Raw genomic sequence first — 17,955 nt, forward strand, 5'->3', positions numbered from 1 at the left:
CCCGTCGTCGAGGCTGAGGTTGGATCGCCCTTCTTAGCGGTAGGCAGCTCTCCTGGGAGCCCAGACAGCGTGTCAAGCAACGTAAGGCGCTTCCTGGGTGGGGATGGGCGCACTTTCAGCCCCGGGAACAAGCATATTGATCAATTAATCACTGAGCGGAAGAAACGCTTTTACATGCAGACCCATACTCTTCCACCTCAGTATGTCATGCAGCGAGGGCTTCGCTTCGGACAAGGCAGTGGTGGTCCCATGACGGCTACTTATCCGTGCTAGTTGGGTGGTAAGCGCTGTCGTATTCGCCCACCGAACCACAAGATTGGAACAAATTCCAAGTCTCATAAAGATAATTAGGCCCCAAACCTAGGGTAGTGGTTATTTCATGCAGGTGTTATAAAAAAAAACCTAAAACCCGGGGAAAAGAAAGTCTTTTTTCACCATGGCCGCGTCTCCAGATATATCTATCATATTTTCCCCTCGACGTGTGCCTGGAACAATGCCATCCCTTGTTCTTGGTCTCTGAACCTTGTCCCGCTGAAGTATTATGGAGTTTGAAGGCTAAAACTGAGTGGTATAGGCACGGAAAGATATCGTGTGATACCCCCTAGCATATTTCGCGGGATTGATCGGTCAAATTTGCCCTGTTCGTACCCCCATTCAGAAGGTTCCAATATGTTGTAGGACAGTGGAGAACAAATATGTAACCGGTTGCCCGTCTAGAAAACGCACCAATATATGGATTACACGCGCTTCCTTATGCATGTAACGAGTCAACTGCAGCCGAAGCTTGTCAGACGGTGACGGAAGGATATCTTTAGCAAAAGCCTTGCTTGTTGCACACATAGGCTCAATTCTTAGCAAGTCGGAATACGCGAGATCAAAGTCAATCAAATCAAGCAGGTAACAGCAATAAGGAACGGAATGCCAGTGATACATCTAGGTACAACACTTTTTGTACGAAGGAGCTGAGGCTATCACATTTAAACCGATTAAATAATTGCTTGGTTGCCACCCTATTGCGAAAACACATCCTAATTCTTTAACTACTCGCTTCTCGTAGTTACCCCTGAGCCTCAAAGCTAGACAGAAGTTGATATAGTTATTGCCACTGCTGGCTTGGTCGAAGAATCACTCCTCATAGGATGGACGATCACTATGTATTCTTACGATTTCCTGTTTTCTTCGTTCCTACCACTCGAACTGTAAGACAAGTAACATGAAGGTAACCTTCAGTACTATCTACGGAAGCCTTATAGCTGCCTAGGGATAAGTCTCGGGTAGTTACATAGATTGAAGTGAACGTATTGCAACTCACACTGTGCGGAGTGTTCAGTATTCCGCAATTCGGAGATACGTGTGCAAGAACAGAACCAACAAATCAAGTTGGTCATTACAGAGTACACTAACTATAGAGTGGAAAACCACCTCGCATAATTCGCACGGGTATTTATCCAGGGGCCCTCAGATAACTCGATAAATAAATTGGCTGGGTGTTAAAGTTGAATGCCGGTCAATATATATGGGAATTCGAAAATAAAATGAGAAATATTGAAGGAATAATTGATTATATAACCAAGCCCTCTTTCATTTTGTACGCGGTCACGTTATACACTCGAAGTGTGGGCCAATTAACGGCTTGCATTCTTGGAAGTTAATACTCCTCCAGCCTAACCCCCGTCACCCCACAAATAAAGCTCACAAGACAACATATCCAGACTGCTCATAGAACAACATTCATGGTTGATATTCAACTGAAGATATTCGAGGCATTCCACACGGTGGGAGCAACTTAAATCCTTGCTACTCAATTGCGCGGATTAACACAGGGGTAAACACTACAGCCATCATCCCTCACATCCCACGGGTTATCTCTCATGTCCCTTGTCTCAGGCCCAGGCAGAGGCGGATCTGCCTCTGGAACGCAGGAGCTCTACATTCAAAAGCATGTCGACTACATAAAGAGCCTAGATACTGTGCGTAAGATTCCCCCTCCCTGGAGCTGCCGCCTGTCTGTTTACTGATCGAGACCCTTTACTAATCTCTGCCTTTGCCAGCGAAGAGATGAACTCGAATATTGGCTGACGGAACACCTCCGGCTCAACGGTGTCTACTGGGGACTCACAGCTCTGCATATACTCGGACATCCAGATGCCCTACCCCGTGACAAGACAATAGAATTTGTTTTATCCTGCCAGAATGAAGATGGTGGTTTCGGGGCGGCGCCTGGCCATGATGCCCACATGTTATATACCGTTAGTGCGGTACAGATACTTGTCACGCTTGATGCGGTTGATGAACTGAACAAAGATGGGCGCGGGGGGAAGGAGAAGGTTGCTTCTTGTACGTTGAGTTCTGGGGATCTCCACACTTTGGTCTGTGCTAAAGTTACGGGCACTTATAGGGATTGCGAACCTCCAAGACCGTTCAACGGGGACATTTAAAGGGGACTCGTGGGGCGAAACAGATACCCGGTTCCTATATGGGGCGTTTAACGCACTGTCTCTGCTTGGCCTGCTACACACTGTTGATACTGAGAAAGCGGTAGTATATATCCAGTCCTGTGCCAACTTTGATGGGGGTTATGGAGTTAGGCCGGGCGCTGAGTCGCATGCCGGCCAGATTTTTACTTGCGTTGGCGCTCTCGCTATAGTAGGCAAGCTGGATCTTGTTGACACCGACCGGCTGGGTGGCTGGCTCAGTGAGAGGCAACTGGAGAATGGAGGCCTAAACGGGCGACCTGAAAAGAAAGAAGACGTGTGTTATAGCTGGTGGGTGATGAGTGCGTTAGCAATGATAGGACGACTACATTGGATCAACGGTGATAAGCTAGCTGCGTTTATATTACAGTGCCAGGTAGGAATGCTCCTAATATATTTGATGCTCTGAAGGATGAGATGCGCTGACCACTTTAGGACCCGGAGCATGGTGGCATTGCTGACAGACCTGAGGATATGGTGGATGTATTCCATACTGTGTTTGGGTTGACAGGGCTGAGTCTATTGAAGTATCCAGGCCTGAAAGAGGTAGATCCAGTATAGTACGTTCTACTTACACCCACTTCAACATAAACCGAGAGAACCGTTTGCTAACGACCATCCATCAGCTGTATGCCCAAGGAGGCTACAAATAGAGCGTTAGGTCGCTGCGTATAGTAATGAATATAAAGCATGATATATTGTCCAACTGTAAGTTATTCCCGCGCAAACAGCTAGATACCCCTTAGAGCTTCCTCTTCCTCTTCCTTCCAACTCCCGCTTCTTATGGCCCTTGTGACTTTACAAATGGACAATGGGACACTCGGCAGGAGAAGAAAAACACATACTCGCGTGCCATATATCCACTTGGGGATGACTATATATATTAGCCCTAGGAGCATGGTGCATTGTGTACATAGAACCGCCAGTTCGCTGTGATAAGCTCATCAAACTTATCAACTTCAGACATCTTTTTCTTCTCCATCTACCATGCATCCATCATTCTCCTGATATCCGTGTTGCTGTTATTTTATGCCGGTTGATTTATCCCTCTCTACACGCAGAAAGCTAAAAATAGCAACAAAAACAGCAACATCGACCGTGCTCCTTCCAAACATCTCAACCTCCTTCTTCAGCTCTTGCCACTTCCTTCCTCACATTTGGTGCTTTCCTTCGTCCTCATGTTGCTCTTTCTTTGCCAATGGTAGAGAAGAACAACAAATATCCCCTTTGAGCAGCTGGCGAGGTCCCTTTTCTCCTCGCTGTTTCTCTTCGTTCTTCTTCCTCTGTCAAGCAACATCGACTTCAACATCGACATTGACATTGACAGCGGATCTTCAGTTGCCCCTCCAGCCAACGTCTTCTCGTCTTCTCGACTTCTCGTACTGAGCAAGAAGCCATCGCGGAGACCATTGAACAGCTTGATTATCGTACTGCAGTATTGATACCTTACTATTATCCTTCTCTCTTTCTTCCTGCCCCGAGACCTGCAACCCCCAGGTATACCGGTTCAATGAACTCCAACTCGGTCGATATGCCACAGTCGAAGCTGAAGTGCAATATATGTCCCCGGAAGCCCAAGTTCAGCGATGTCTCTCATCTGCTGACCCATGTGAGCTCAAAGGGCCATCTATCTCACTACTTCAAGCTCCAGGTACGCAGTCAGCAAGAGCCTCAGGCCGGTGAACTGCTGGCTGCGTATGACCGGTGGTATCAGCAGAACAAACTTGCAAACCTGTTGTCAGACCGTATGCTGGCCAAAGAAGCCCGGACTGGAAAAGGATCCCGTTGCAATAGCCGGTCAAGCCTTCCGGTTGCCTTTACTCATCGGCCATCTGCAATTGTGCCTCCGCCTGTCAGCAAAAATGCCCCTATTGCCTCCAGTCCTCGGAGAGGCTCTCTTCCCAGTTTTCTAAACCCCAAGCTTTCTCAGAATTACTATACCTACGACAGTCAGGGCAATCGTGTCTCTGGCAGGTCGTACTCCCCCATGTCCGTTAGCAACATGATCAACCCCAATCCTCACCCTGGCTACGGCTGGCATCAACAGCCTCAATATCAGCCCCCAGCCCCTTTGCAGGTCTCATCTATGCAAACTGGGTGGAAGGATGGAGATGAGACAGAATCAGACGGCGAGGGAAGTCCTCTGATGGCCAGGCGAATGAGACTTGGATCGTTGATTGACCCGTCTCTTCACCCCGCCCGAAGACCTCTCACTCCCGATCCCTTCATTGACGATGATGCTGCATATGAGTATGATGACCAGGAAGACTATAGCCAGCGGGGAAGTGATGAAGTTAACAAGCTGAAAGGGGTATTTTGGCCTGGTATGGATATTTTTGACTCTGCCACTGAAGAAATGAGACGCAAGCGCAATCAGAAGAAAGACGGCTCTATTATCAAGCAGATGGAAGAGACATCTGAAAGTGTTGAGCCAACTGAGCTAGTGTTTTCGCCTAACGGTACCCTTCGGAAGCAGCGTGTCATCTCTGGCATGGTTGATGATAGTAGCCCACTGAAGGGAGAGACTCCTATCCCGAAGAAGAAGGTAGTCCGTCCTCGTAGGCGTCCCATGTCTCAGCTGAGTGGGAATGTCCAGATGGCACAAAGCAGATACAAGATGAGGATTAGAGAGCAAAGCCGTGCTGCTCAGCTAAAAAAGTTGTCTCAACAGGCACTTATGATCGGTAAACCCGGCGACTCGATGAACTATCCGCCGTTGGACTCCCATCGCCAGGTCCTCTACAATACTTCCAAGTATGGACTCGAAAATTCCGCGAACCACCCTTATTATGGCGCTTTTAAACCTCCAAGCACTGGTTGGTAGCTTTATTTGCATCCACAACGATAAATCCTCGACTAATTTGTTTATCGTACTAGAAACTTACCGTGGAAAAGAGAATATTGACCCTATGTTTTCTTATGAGCGGAATATCCCGAAACAACAGTACTACTATGGATATCCATCCCAAAACGAGAATGACAACTATGGCTATTCGATGAACCCCTTGTCTTATGCCGCATCTCAGCAATCTTGTGACTCTGGTACTAATAGAGGTTGTATCAAAGATACTATCACGGTTGATACCAGTGATTTATTTGCTCAGCAGACACCAGGAGTTTTCAAGAACTCATCCCCCAAAAGCCCCATGTCGGACGTGGGCCATGACGATCTTGCTCGGATGTATTTCAATGGCCCTCTAGAGTGATTATGGGTTGGATTCTCAAGGTCTTACCTAAGTTTGCGTGGATTACACCTATTACCCTCTTTATATATATGTTCTACTGTGAGCGAGTGACTGAGCCACTGCCTACAAAGATCCTACTAATTTCCACCAGCGGACAGTCAACTGCTCAATATATTACGACAAACGGCACCTCGCGCATAGCAAAGCGATTCCCATCATTAGTGAGATGATCATAGGTGTTTTAAACTTACCTATTGATACTTCAGCATACATTTTTTTGATTTTCTAGGCTTTTGAAGTCAGGTATACATAGATCAATTCAGTTCAACGTCAACACAGAACCAGGTCAGAAATAACATTACTTTTGTACGGTATTCATAAACCTTCAGTCACGTGTAAACTTTAAACGGCGCTTTAATTGGATATTACCTAAGCATGGCGACTGGACGCGATTTTGACGCGTTGAAAGAGATGCCTTTATGAGCAGCTTCAAATGGATAACTAAGGACAACGGAATACCCGACAATATAGTTGCTCATTGACGGACACGTTATCGGACTGGACGAGTCAGCTTCGTCTGAAAGGTGGTAACAGGTAAATAATGAGTCAAACACCAAGCCTGAAACGAAAACAACAGACGATATCTAGCTTCTTCACCAAGACAGTTACTAGTCCGTCATCAAATGGCAGCACAACCGAACAGAGGAAAGGGAAAGTGAATACCAGCAATAAATCTACCCCTGAAATACCTGCCAGAGCAAAATCGAGACCCCCACCAAGGGGAAAGAGCAATGGTAGGGAGCAGGGTGTCGAGGAGGACGATGATGAGGACGAAGACATACTCCCGGTGAAAAAGCGGATAAGAAGCAGCGCCTGGAAGCCTCCCGAGAAGGAGGCAGAGAAATCGATAACAGGGGACAGTCATGCAGAGGAAGAAGAGGTGGAAGAGGTGGAGGAGGATGGAGAAGAGATTCGACCATCTAGCCCTATACAAAATGCAGAACCTCAATCTTCCGCCTCTCGAGCAGAGAAATTTCGCTTCCAATCCTCTTCTGCGCAACCCCCAATAGACGAACAGATATCACCCGCGGAGCGCAAAAGAAAGGATCAGTTACACCAGAAATTTGTGCGTCGTTTGGGTGGGCCGGACTGCCTTCCGGCGTTGAGCTCTCATGATGGTAATTCAGAGGCAGATCCTACTGTCGAAGGCACAGCAAGCGACGAAGAGGAGGGCCCTTCCCCGCCTCCCCAGCCGAAGGGCAAATCTGCTAAAAAGGTTGGAGGTTCTAAATTGACGCCAATGGAGAAACAAATAATAGAGATCAAGAACAAGCATCTTGACGCCGTGTTGCTGATCCAGGTTGGATATAAATACCAATTCTATGGAGAGGATGCAAGGATAGCAGCCAAGGTTCTCAGTATAGTGTGTATACCAGGAAAACTCAGGTTTGATGAACGTTAGTTCCCCTGTTCTACATGTGTTATAGAATATTTTGGCTAAGACTTGCTGCAGATCCATCTGAGGCACACCTGACTCGTTTTGCGTCGGCAAGTGTACCTATTCATCGTCTCCACGTACATGTCAAACGACTGGTGGCCGCTGGGTATAAGGTCGGCGTGGTAAAACAGTTGGAAACTGCAGCTCTGAAGGCTGCTGGCGACAACAGGAATGCACCGTTTGTACGGAAGCTAACCAACATGTATACCAAAGCAACGTATATTGAAGATGACGCCGAGCTTGAACTATCTGGTTCTCTGGAGCCATCTACAGGCTACTTGCTCTGCTTGACGGAGAGTGGTGCTAAGGGCCAAGGAGACGGCGAAAAAGTCCAAATAGGAATTGTGGCAGTCCAACCAGCAACCGGGAATGTTATACACGACAGTTTTGAGGATGGGTTTATGAGGAGCGAGATTGAAACTAGACTGCTCCATATAGCCCCCTGCGAGTTACTCCTGGTTGGTGAGCTGTCTTCTGCAACGAACAAACTTGTCCAGCACTTATCCAAGGGTAGAATGACTACATTTGGAGACAGTGTTCGGATTGAGCGGAGGGAGAAGACCAAGACTGCTGCTGCTGAAGCGCATAGTCATATATCCAGTTTCTACGCCGGAAAGATGGCGGCTACAGGAGCACCAGAGGATACAAAATCAAGCACTCTACTGGACCAAGTGCTGCAGCTACCGGACGATGTCAGTGTTTGTTTATCTGCTATGATTAAGCATCTGACTGAGTATGGGCTGGAGCATGTGTTTGACTTGACGAAATACTTCCAATCATTTTCAGCAAGATCCCATATGATGCTGAATGGAAACACGTTAACAAATCTAGAAATATACCAGAATCAAAGTGACTACTCTTCGAAGGGCAGTTTGTTTTGGAGCATGAACCGGACGCGGACGAAGTTTGGTCAACGTCTACTCCGGAGGTGGGTCGGAAGGCCATTACTGGACAAAGCGAAACTAGAAGAGCGCACAGAGGCAGTTACGGAACTTCTCGATTCAGACAAGTCTACTCTTACATACAACCTGGGATCTACCTTAACTCAGGTCAAAATTGACCTTGAAAAAGCTTTGATTCGGGTATACTATGGGAAGGTAAGTCAGAGAACCGACTGGCTTTGACATGCGTTGGTATTCTAATTACTCCTAGTGCACTCGGCCGGAATTGTTGACAATGCTGAAAAGCATGCAGTCAATCGCTATGAGCTTTGCCCATGTAAAGTCCCCAGCTGATACCGGCTATTCGTCCCCTATCCTGAGCGAGTCAATTGCCATCCTACCTACAATGCACGATGACGTTGTTTCATACTTGAATAAAATCAACGAAACAGCTGCAAAGAAAGACGACAAATATGATTTCTTTCGCGAGTCAGAGGAATCTGAGGAAATCGGCGAACATCGTCTGATGATCGGAACGATCGAGTATGAGCTTAAAGACCATTTAAAGTCTATAGCCGAGACGCTGGGCAAGAAGAAAGTCCAGTATGTTTCAGTTGCAGGGATCGACTATCTAGTTGAGGTTGAGAACTCTCAAGGCGCGCTGAAGAAAGTACCGGCCTCATGGCGGAAGATTAGTGGAACTAAAAAAGTGTCACGCTTCCATACCCCTGAAGTCGTGAAAATGATGCGAGAAAGGGACCAACAAAAGGAGTCTCTGGCTGCTGCGTGTGATACGGCATTCTTGAGGTTGTTGTCGGATATTTCAACGAAATACCAGCTATTTCGAGACTGCATCCAGGCTCTCGCGACGATCGACGCATTGCACTCGCTATCTGTCATTGCTGCGCAGCCAGGCTACGTTAAGCCAAAATACACAGATGATACAATAATAAACATCTCTCAAGGCCGTCATCCGATGGTTGAGAAAATTCTAATTGACTCCTATGTGCCCAATGATACCCAGCTAAGCACGGATGAAACTAGGGCTTTACTCGTTACTGGTCCTAATATGGGTGGCAAGTCTAGCTATGTCCGCCAAATAGCTTTGATATGTATCATGGGCCAGATTGGCTCATACGTGCCCGCTGAATCCGCTACGCTAGGCATGCTTGATGCCGTGTACACTCGTATGGGGGCATTTGACAACATGCTTGCGGGCGAGTCTACTTTCATGGTCGAATTATCGGAAACGGCCGATATCCTGAAACAAGCTACGCCACGTTCACTTGTGATACTTGACGAGCTAGGCCGTGGAACATCTACGCACGACGGTGTGGCCATAGCGCAGGCGGTGCTGGATTACATGGTTCGTAACTTGAGAAGTTTGACGTTGTTTATCACCCACTACCAGAACCTGAGTCGGCTTGCAAGCGCTTTTCCGGGCGGCGAACTACGAAACGTCCACATGAAGTTTACTGAAACCGGTGACCAGGGACAGGATATTACGTTCCTATATGAAATCGGTGAAGGAGTGGCCCACAGGTCGTATGGGTTGAACGTTGCCAAGCTTGCAAATATTCCAGCTGGAATATTAGAGGTAGCTCAGGTCAAGTCGGAAGAGCTTGAGGCTAAGATTAGCAGGAAGAAGATGGGTGGTATGCTCCAGGGTATATTCCAGGCCCTGTCTGACCAAAACACTAGTGATAGCACTGAAGAGCAGGTTGAGCGCCTTCTTCATGATATTGAATTGTTGTAATATAGCGTTTGGGTATGTTTAATATAGATGTACTATATGAATGGCATCCTTGGTCGAAACCTGGATAACTTAGAGACTCCCTATTCTCTCAGACCTTCTTTATTGTGCTTGCTGGCCAAACAATAGAAGTGTAGCCCTAAATCAATTGCTCGTCGGGGTATTTCGTGAAAGTTTCGACCACGACAACTCGTGTCTCTGTAAACCTAGCTCCCAAGTCGGTGTTCGGTCCACGCAAGTAAGGGTAGAAAAAAAAGGAAGGAGAATTGATGAAGTTGTTTTGAATCTCTTGATCTCGTTTATTTTTGGGACATCAAAGGCCTCGAATTAAGAACCAGTAGTAGTAACAGGAAATCGCGCCCAGTTTAAACACCCCTCCGTTATCATGGCCACCACCAAACAACTCGCATCTATCGGAGTCTGCGGGCTTCTCTTTCGGATTCAAGGAGGCAGAGGATATCGTCAACACGGACTGTAGAGGCGATCCTTGTTAGTTATGGGCGTCCACAAATCGCAAACAATTTCTCATAATCTCCACTGCGAAAGAAGAGAACAAGAACTCTCTAAATTGAGGTACAAAAGCGGCGCATACCTGGGCCCTTGACGTTTCGGATGATGCTTCGGTTGGAGTCGTCCATGAATTCAACGCGGACCTGAGTGACACCTCCTCGGGAACCTATTCCAAGCAAAGTAACAAGCAAATCAGCCTTCCATTCTTCAGCTAAACCTGACGCTTTTCCTCTGCATATCATGCACACGGGCATCTTTCTGATCCTCCTCTTTTCCTATCCACTGTTTGTATATCCCCTTCTATGCTGGCGGGCTGAACGTACCGGTGCGACCGAGAACGCTGGTCACCTTAGCGTATTTGGCGGGAACTTTGCCAGCATCCATGTTGGGCGATTGCGGATAGAGAGATGATGGAGGAAGATGTTGGCTTCGTTGCTGCGGTGGTTCGAGGTGGTCGAAGTTGAAGAAGGTCGAAGTTCGCGATAATCGAAAAAAGAGCTCGAAATTTTTGGTGGTTTGTGGGAAGCAGTTTCTGCCGACCCGCGGCCCGCCAGATCGGGCTGGGCGGTGAGCGTCGGCGGAAGGTTTACCCGAATATTCACGCTAGCCTGATAGAGAAATAGCCCTAAGCCCTAACTTAATTCTTAAAAAGGAAGGTCGTGTTGGCTCTTTGGCAGTAGCAAAAGACGAAGATGAAGAAGAGACAGCGGACGAATAGTGATAGTTGTTGGTGAAGCTGACATTATTAAGGGATATGCTTGGGGGAAAAGAACGGTGGAAAAGGCGGGAAGTTGTTGGGTACTGCGGAAGTAGATCGAGGTTACGTTCTACCTAGTTGTGACCAAGTATATACTCCGTATACTTGCTACCTCTATGACGATCACCTCAAAGGCTTGAATCACGGCTAACGGCGCTGATAGGAGGCCGGAAGGCAGTTATAGAGTTCCGCCCGTTGATGTGCGTACACGGATATGAGCAGCGTGATCTATAAGACGACCGGCGAAGCCATGTCTGTCCTCTCTGGTTCTCCAGCCAGCCATCAACCAAACCGATGCAGGCTGCCCGAAACCATCCATGTACTATTTCAAAGCCGGCTGGACCCCCGCGGGAAATCCGGAGCAGGCATCTTGACTGATAACAATGGGACCAACGTGGACGCTTGAGGGGTGCTTTCAAGGCCGTCATGGTGGTGTACTTCAGGAGCTGTACTCCCCCAGGAGGCAGCGTGATCACACCCTACATTATGCTGCACTATCAAGGACACCCTTCATCAAGAAAACGCCGTCTCATTGGTAGAAGGGGACTCGTATAGCTGTATATGATTGTTGGGCTACCTTGCTCGACTTATCTATCAGCGTTTGAATAAGCGATATTACCTTATATCAACTTGAACACCGTTCTGCATGGAGTCCGCTTGCTCCCACAGCTATCATGCTATGAGAAACATGCCGTTAAAGAGTAACTAGATCTAAGTGGCGCATAGAAGCTTTCCTGTTAAGAAAAACCCCTCTAAGCTCAGATAGCGTAGTGAGCAAAAGGGGTGTAGTTAATTGGTGGCCTAAGAAGTCCCTTATCAAAGATGATCCGAAGTCCTTCCCGTGCTTGCGATTGGACCGAACTATAATAAATAACTAGCAAACACAAGCTACCCGGTATACTTATCTCTACTTATGCAAGAGTCATTTTCGGGACTTCGAACTGAGCTGCACTGCGCATCTATTGAACAACCGACTAAGAGAAACCGGGGGGTTTGTACTACATCTCATTCCGCTTGCTGCTGCCTCTCTGCACCCTGGGATTTGCCCTGTGAAGCTATATATCAGTTGCCAGTCGTGCGCTGTTGACTCACACCCCCCTCCTACGCCTGTTTCTCCTCGAAAGCTCCGTTGGAAATGGATTTGGTAAACCAGTGAGCAATTCCTACTAGATATTACCTACAATGCATAGCACTCCAACCTGGCAGACGGGCACGCTGACCCGTGAAAAAAGTCTAGAAGGCCGGCTGCTGTTCGCAGTGCCCAAGAGCAAGTGCAGCCCTCTCCCCGCGATGTGGAAACGCAAGGCCAGCTACAATTAACACGAGATATTTACTGCAGAGGGCCGCCTGCAGCAGGCTACAATCGATCTGCTGGACGGGTCTGATATCCAATTCCGCAGAGAGCACCGTTTGGATATAGCCTTGGTCAAGAATCTCCCGGTTGCTCTTATCTTCCTGCCGGCGGCTGATATACCCACCTTCGTCGGCGAAGGTCGTGTTGACCTGGGCATTACGGGACAAGATCAAGTGGCTGAGCATAATATGCGTGGGCTACCGGGCCAACAGTCTGGCGTGGAGGAGATTCTGGACCTTGGCTTCGGCGGATGCAAGCTACAGGTCCAAGTGCCGGAGAAGGGCGCCATAACTGACCCCAGGGAACTCATCGGGAAGAATGTCGTTACAAGCTTCACGGGCCTTGCAGAATCCTACTTTGCTCGGTTGGAGGGTGCTAGCAGGAAAGAGGACGGAACCTGGGATCTAAAGACTAGGATCAAGTACGTTGGCGGCAGTGTAGAGGCTGCTTGTGCCTTGGGAGTAGCTGATGGAATCGTTGATCTTGTTGGTATGTTAGCTACTCCATTATCTTTCTAGTCTCGATATTTTCTTGCATATCTAACTTGATAATTTAGAATCCGGTGAGACCATGAAAGCTGCTGGCCTTAAAGCCATCGACACAGTCATTAGCACCAATGCCGTCCTTGTCAAGTCTCGAAATACTACCAACCCCTTAGTCGACCTCATTGTTCCAAGAATTCGCGGTGTTATCAGTATGTTTGCTAAAATCCTCCTACTGAACTACACGGTTTTTTTAATACTGACTCTCCCTTTAGCTGCCAAAAAATATGTACTCTGCCAGTATAACGTTCCTCGCAGCATCTTGTCCAATGCATGTGCCATAACTCCTGGAAAACGAGCTCCTACAATTACCACCCTGGAAGAAGAGGGATGGGTTGCTGTCAGCGCCATGGTGGAAAAGAAACAGATTGCGAATGTCATGGACGACCTATCGGCTGTTGGCGCCACTGATATCCTTGTAATGGGGATCGCAAACTCAAGAACGACACCCTGAGCATGGCTTCTACTTTTGCCCTTTTAATGAACTATTTCATGATTTTATCTGTCAGCTGTCCTATTGGCAGGTCTCTCTCTCGTCTGCTATTTTTTGGACTCTAGGTACTCCGTAATTCTGATATGAACTGGCTGCAAGGTTGGATCTAGCTGCCATTCAATACATTTTAGGGAAACTGGTAATAATTATTTAAAAGCATTACAGCTCGTAGTTATTCCATGAAGTAAATAAGAGTAGCTTAAAACATCAAGTAGGCTCCGTACAGTAATACAAATGATATGTTCATATATAAAATTACATCAACGTCGTTCTACCTCCAACATCTCTTGCGCCTTCACCAGTGGGCATCTCCCCATTTCTGCCCACTATGAACTCGCGATATATACTCTCTAACCTCTTCCTCTCTACTGCACTGATGGAGCAGCGAGTGGTAGCGAGCGACCTCTCAATATGTGTCCATTCAATGCAGATCTCATCAGAGTCCTTATCTTCATCATCTAGTCCCGCATCACCAGGAGCCTTGTTCGCCTCCATCTTTGACGTTGGATCAGATAGAGGGTTGCGCTGTGCCTGCTTTTGGCGCAGGCGAGCTTTCTTAAGTTCCTCGATTTTAGCTGCAATTACAGCCGGCGGGTCGAGGGAAGTGTTTCTCACCCCCCTGGAGGTAGTAGCGATACTATGTTCTGTCGAATCGTATAGGAACTGGATAAACGGTTTGCTGGCTTGTGAGGATTTCGAAGAAGTTTCAGTCGTTTCAGAGGATGAAGTCGTTTTTGATTTCTTGGAGGACTTCGATGTCGTTTCGGGAGCTGGTGTTCGGTCACCTAGAGCATCATGGATGGCTTCGAGGTGGGCATTATATACAACGGCCTGAAGGTCGGCGCCAGAGTATCCTTCTGTTCGGCCGGCTACTTCATAGAGTCGGGACATCACATCGTCGCTGAGTTTCAGTTTCCCACTCAGCGCTTGAATTATATCAACACGGTCGGCGTGGTTGGGCATATCGCATAACAAGGATTTGTCAAGACGGCCAGGTCGTAGCAATGCAGGGTCAATCAAGTCTGGTCGAGAGGTCGCTGCTAGGACATATACTCCAGACAGACCTTCGGCACCGTCCATCTGTGTAAGCAGCTGATTGACGACTCTGTCTGTCACACCGGTGGAATCATGGCCACGCTTTGGTGCAATACTGTCAAACTCGTCAAAGAAGAGAATGCAAGGGCGTGCAGCTTCGGCTCTCTCGAAAAGATCACGCACACTCTTTTCACTGGCACCGATATACTTGTTGAGAATCTCAGGGCCCTTCACGCTAATAAAGTTGAGACCGCATTCTCCTGCAACGGCACTGGCAAGAAGCGTTTTACCACATCCGGGGAACCCATAAAGTAGAAGACCGGAACGGAGTCGGAGTGGGCATTGGGAGAAAATGGGGGCATATTTTGTAGGATACTGCAGGGTTTCAAGGAGGGTGTTTCTTGTACTATGCAAGCCGCCAATCGCTGAGAATGTGGTCGAGGAGGAGGTAAGAGTTACGTTTCGTAGGGACGCAGGTGTAAATCCCTTTAATGCTCGGTCAAAGTCCTCTGTACCTAGAGTGATGACGGTTGAAGAAGATGTAGTGTCTTGCACTGCACTAATTAAGGCCTCATTCCTGGCGCGGGATACCAACAGCACCAAATCACCGGGCATATAGCCATCTGTTTTGCCTGCTAGATCTAGGAAATCAAGATCTCTGCTCAGAACGAACCCATCGGATTGACCAGAGGATCCCGGTCGTGATGTAGAATTCGATGGGTTGAGCCAGGAATCCTGAGACGAAGAGCTAGGTTTGCGAATGTGGCCATTCATTTCTCCCTGCATGTTGGGAGCTTTATCTTCCTTCGTCAACTGCTCGAGAATCAGTCGTCGCCCATCTTTATTCGGTGACTTCAGGCTGATGATCTCTCGGACAACATGGCCACCAATAATAACATTGTTTAAGGATTCTTTTGCCTGCGCAGTTGCCAGTAACACCACTGGCGATGAGGCAGAGCAGAATTCCCGGACAGTAGAGCAAACAATCTCACTGATTTGGCGGCTTCGGCCATTCTCACCACCGACTTGGAGCTCCGTCTCGACAGGGCACAGTTTGTCCAAATCGTCTAATACGACAACTGAGTTCCCACCGAGCCTTGCACACCAGGAAGCTGAAAGGAACAGCCGCCGTAGGGTTTCTTTAATTGCGGAGATGCGAGTTTCTTCATTCAGCAACTTTCGGCAAGGGAAGTATGTGACATTGAACAAGTGGTCTTCTCGTAGTTGGTGAGCAAGTAGATGCGCAAGCGATGTCTTGCCCGATCCTAGCCCACCAGTGAGAAGGATAGATGAAGCTCGAGTAAGGTTCGACATGCAGTTTGTAATAACAGGTTTGATTCCTACTAGCTTGGGGATCTCAGTAGGTAAAACTTCATCGGGTGGTATAGGCTGGAATGAGAGGTCCGGCGGTTTGGGTATTGCTGCTTGTACTTCAATGGCAATCTTGCTTTCGGAACCAAGTACCCAGCCAAATGCCAGTTTGGCATCGGCTGAGTTTCCATCCAGCGGAGGGTCAAATTTAATCATTCCTCCGTCGAAATCTAAGGTTCTCATTTGGTCGTCTAGCTTTGGGAGAAACATTCCGTCTGTAATGGGGCCGCTCAACATGCCAGTGTCAGAGCCGGGACTCCCGTATACCATTTTTAAACGTTCGACGAACGCATCCCGAGAGCTTGCTGAGTCGCCGCCGAATCTGAAGCCATCTTTCTTTTTTGACAAGTCTGTTCCAAAGGGAAACAGTTTTAGTGTCTTGACTGCTGGTTTCTGGATTGGAGATGGAGCAGCCTCTATGCGAACAACACCGCCGACTGCGCCATCAAATTCCAAGGCAGAACATAAGAGGGACGATAAAGCGACATGTTCGGTATCTGGGCTCTCATCCCAAGGGAGAAGCCTGGCCACAAGCTTCCTCGAGATACTTCCAGCCTCGGGTGAAATCAGCTCCTTCTGCTGAGCCTGTTGCTGTGGGTCGATAGGTGCTTGTAGTGCAGCTGGCCGTATGATGGATACACAAGCCCAGGAAGATCCTCGTAGCTCATTTTTTAATAGAACATCACGGTCAATCCATACTTTAAGGCCTTCATCCTTCTCAGCTTCAGAATCATCCTCGAACCAATTCAAGGCTGTCTTCCGGTCTACAGCCCGTAAGAAAAGTGCGCCTCGTGAGGACGATTCTGAGTGACTACTGCGGGGTCTCTGAGCACTGCTAACACTCCTTGCTCCCTGGCTCCTGCGGCCAGTGCTCGCGGTACTCCGGTTTCCACTCTGGGACGATCTTCCGGTCTTCGGACGGACTTTGGGTGCAACAATCACTTCTGCATCGGGTGATATTTTCGCGAAAGGCGATGTTGACGGTGCCTGGGGAGTGAGAGATGTAACGGTTATATTCGCAGTGGAAGTAGGTGAGAGATGTAGAGTTAGTGGATGCGTGTGCTCTGCTTGTTCGGTAGATGGAGCATAGGCAGGGTTGGGAAGCGCCCTGATTTGGGATAGGAGGTTCAGCTCCAGGAAGTTGGCATGTAGCTCGATGACTGTAGGCAATATTAGTCATTACTATGTTCAGATATGCCACATTATAGGTTACATACTCTCCCAGTCCGCCGGGGTCAACGGTTCAATGTTGACAGTATGGGCAACCGGTGGATCTAAGTGTAGAAGAACACCAACCTAAGGACCAATGTCAATGAAGATTCCCCTAACTTCGGCATTGAGGAGGAGTATGGGAGGTATGCATACCTTCTGTCCGTCACTCAAACCCAATACTCTTCCAAAGGTTGAATCAATTTCCAGGACAGCCACATCCTGGTCCTTTTGCTGCCCCCTTGTGCCGTTGATACCGTCCCGCGTTACAACCGGTGCCAGCTTTCTCTTACTAGGCATACCTGTCCAGCCGACATGTGTTGATTTCTGTACTGCCTGCCCATTTTTCCCAGAATTGGAGGGGGATGTTGATTGACCGCGGTGTTGTAGTTCGACAATAACGTTTTGCGCAGGCTAAATCACAGCATTAGATAGTGTACCGTAAGCCAAAGGATCACATTGCACGTACAGTATTGGCATTGACAAGTAGAGAAACCAGCGGCGAGGGCAGGTTGACCAGGCAGCTCTTCAGGGGTACCAGGGCAATCTCCGCTAGAGTTGGGGTTCTCTTGCTGGGAGCCATAACTGCATAGGAACTGGAGGAAAAACAACGCAAAAGAACCAGACAACCTGGACTAGATGAGAGACTGCGCAATAGCTGGTATCATCAAAAAGACCAGAGACCTCGATGCATCTTTGTCCCTTGTCTATCGGTCTGTCTGTTCTGCGTATATTTACTGTCTCTCTGCGCGAGCTTGCGGCTTTCTCCAGCTTCCTTTTTACTTTCTGAGCACGCGGGAAACTCGTGATTCCGAGCAAAAATAGATTTTCCGTCTCCGAAAAGCCGACTGTTCGGACCGAGCGTTTCTCCATTCCGGCTGAGTCATTCTTTG

At 48.1% G+C, this 17,955-nt stretch overlaps 6 protein-coding genes across 6 annotated transcripts; 4 read left to right on the forward strand and 2 right to left on the reverse strand.

The window, feature by feature from the left end:
• Positions 1–1,871: 1,871 nt before the first annotated feature.
• MGYG_05347 (type-2 protein geranylgeranyltransferase subunit beta) lies at positions 1,872–3,149 on the forward strand (the record flags this gene model as incomplete). The annotated part of the gene is made up of 5 exons (XM_003172713.1): positions 1,872–1,970; positions 2,052–2,337; positions 2,399–2,850; positions 2,910–3,034; positions 3,101–3,149. 5 exons carry the CDS (start codon positions 1,872–1,874, stop codon positions 3,147–3,149), a joined length of 1,011 nt encoding a protein of 336 aa, XP_003172761.1.
• An 856-nt stretch (positions 3,150–4,005) lies between these two features.
• MGYG_05348 (hypothetical protein) lies at positions 4,006–5,972 on the forward strand (the record flags this gene model as incomplete). The annotated part of the gene is made up of 4 exons (XM_003172714.1): positions 4,006–5,290; positions 5,352–5,622; positions 5,676–5,880; positions 5,949–5,972. 4 exons carry the CDS (start codon positions 4,006–4,008, stop codon positions 5,970–5,972), a joined length of 1,785 nt encoding a protein of 594 aa, XP_003172762.1.
• A 288-nt stretch (positions 5,973–6,260) lies between these two features.
• Positions 6,261–9,794, forward strand: MGYG_05349 (DNA mismatch repair protein Msh3; the record flags this gene model as incomplete). Its single annotated transcript, XM_003172715.1, has 3 exons — positions 6,261–7,116; positions 7,173–8,254; positions 8,310–9,794. The coding sequence occupies 3 exons, from the start codon at positions 6,261–6,263 to the stop codon at positions 9,792–9,794; spliced, it is 3,423 nt and encodes a 1,140-aa protein (XP_003172763.1).
• A 407-nt stretch (positions 9,795–10,201) lies between these two features.
• Positions 10,202–10,685, reverse strand: MGYG_05350 (40S ribosomal protein S28; the record flags this gene model as incomplete). The annotated part of the gene is made up of 3 exons (XM_003172716.1): positions 10,202–10,263; positions 10,384–10,467; positions 10,625–10,685. The coding sequence occupies 3 exons, from the start codon at positions 10,683–10,685 to the stop codon at positions 10,202–10,204; spliced, it is 207 nt and encodes a 68-aa protein (XP_003172764.1).
• A 1,555-nt stretch (positions 10,686–12,240) lies between these two features.
• Positions 12,241–13,408, forward strand: MGYG_05351 (ATP phosphoribosyltransferase; the record flags this gene model as incomplete). Its single annotated transcript, XM_003172717.1, has 4 exons — positions 12,241–12,289; positions 12,398–12,901; positions 12,969–13,106; positions 13,170–13,408. The coding sequence occupies 4 exons, from the start codon at positions 12,241–12,243 to the stop codon at positions 13,406–13,408; spliced, it is 930 nt and encodes a 309-aa protein (XP_003172765.1).
• Positions 13,409–13,702: 294 nt separating this feature from the next.
• MGYG_05352 (peroxisome biosynthesis protein PAS1) lies at positions 13,703–17,645 on the reverse strand (the record flags this gene model as incomplete). The annotated part of the gene is made up of 4 exons (XM_003172718.1): positions 13,703–17,013; positions 17,071–17,149; positions 17,219–17,476; positions 17,532–17,645. The coding sequence occupies 4 exons, from the start codon at positions 17,643–17,645 to the stop codon at positions 13,703–13,705; spliced, it is 3,762 nt and encodes a 1,253-aa protein (XP_003172766.1).
• Between the last annotated feature and the right edge of the window lie 310 nt (positions 17,646–17,955).

Source organism: Nannizzia gypsea, genomic scaffold, assembly GCF_000150975.2.
Source record: "Nannizzia gypsea CBS 118893 supercont1.4 genomic scaffold, whole genome shotgun sequence".
Lineage (NCBI taxonomy): Eukaryota > Fungi > Ascomycota > Eurotiomycetes > Onygenales > Arthrodermataceae > Nannizzia > Nannizzia gypsea.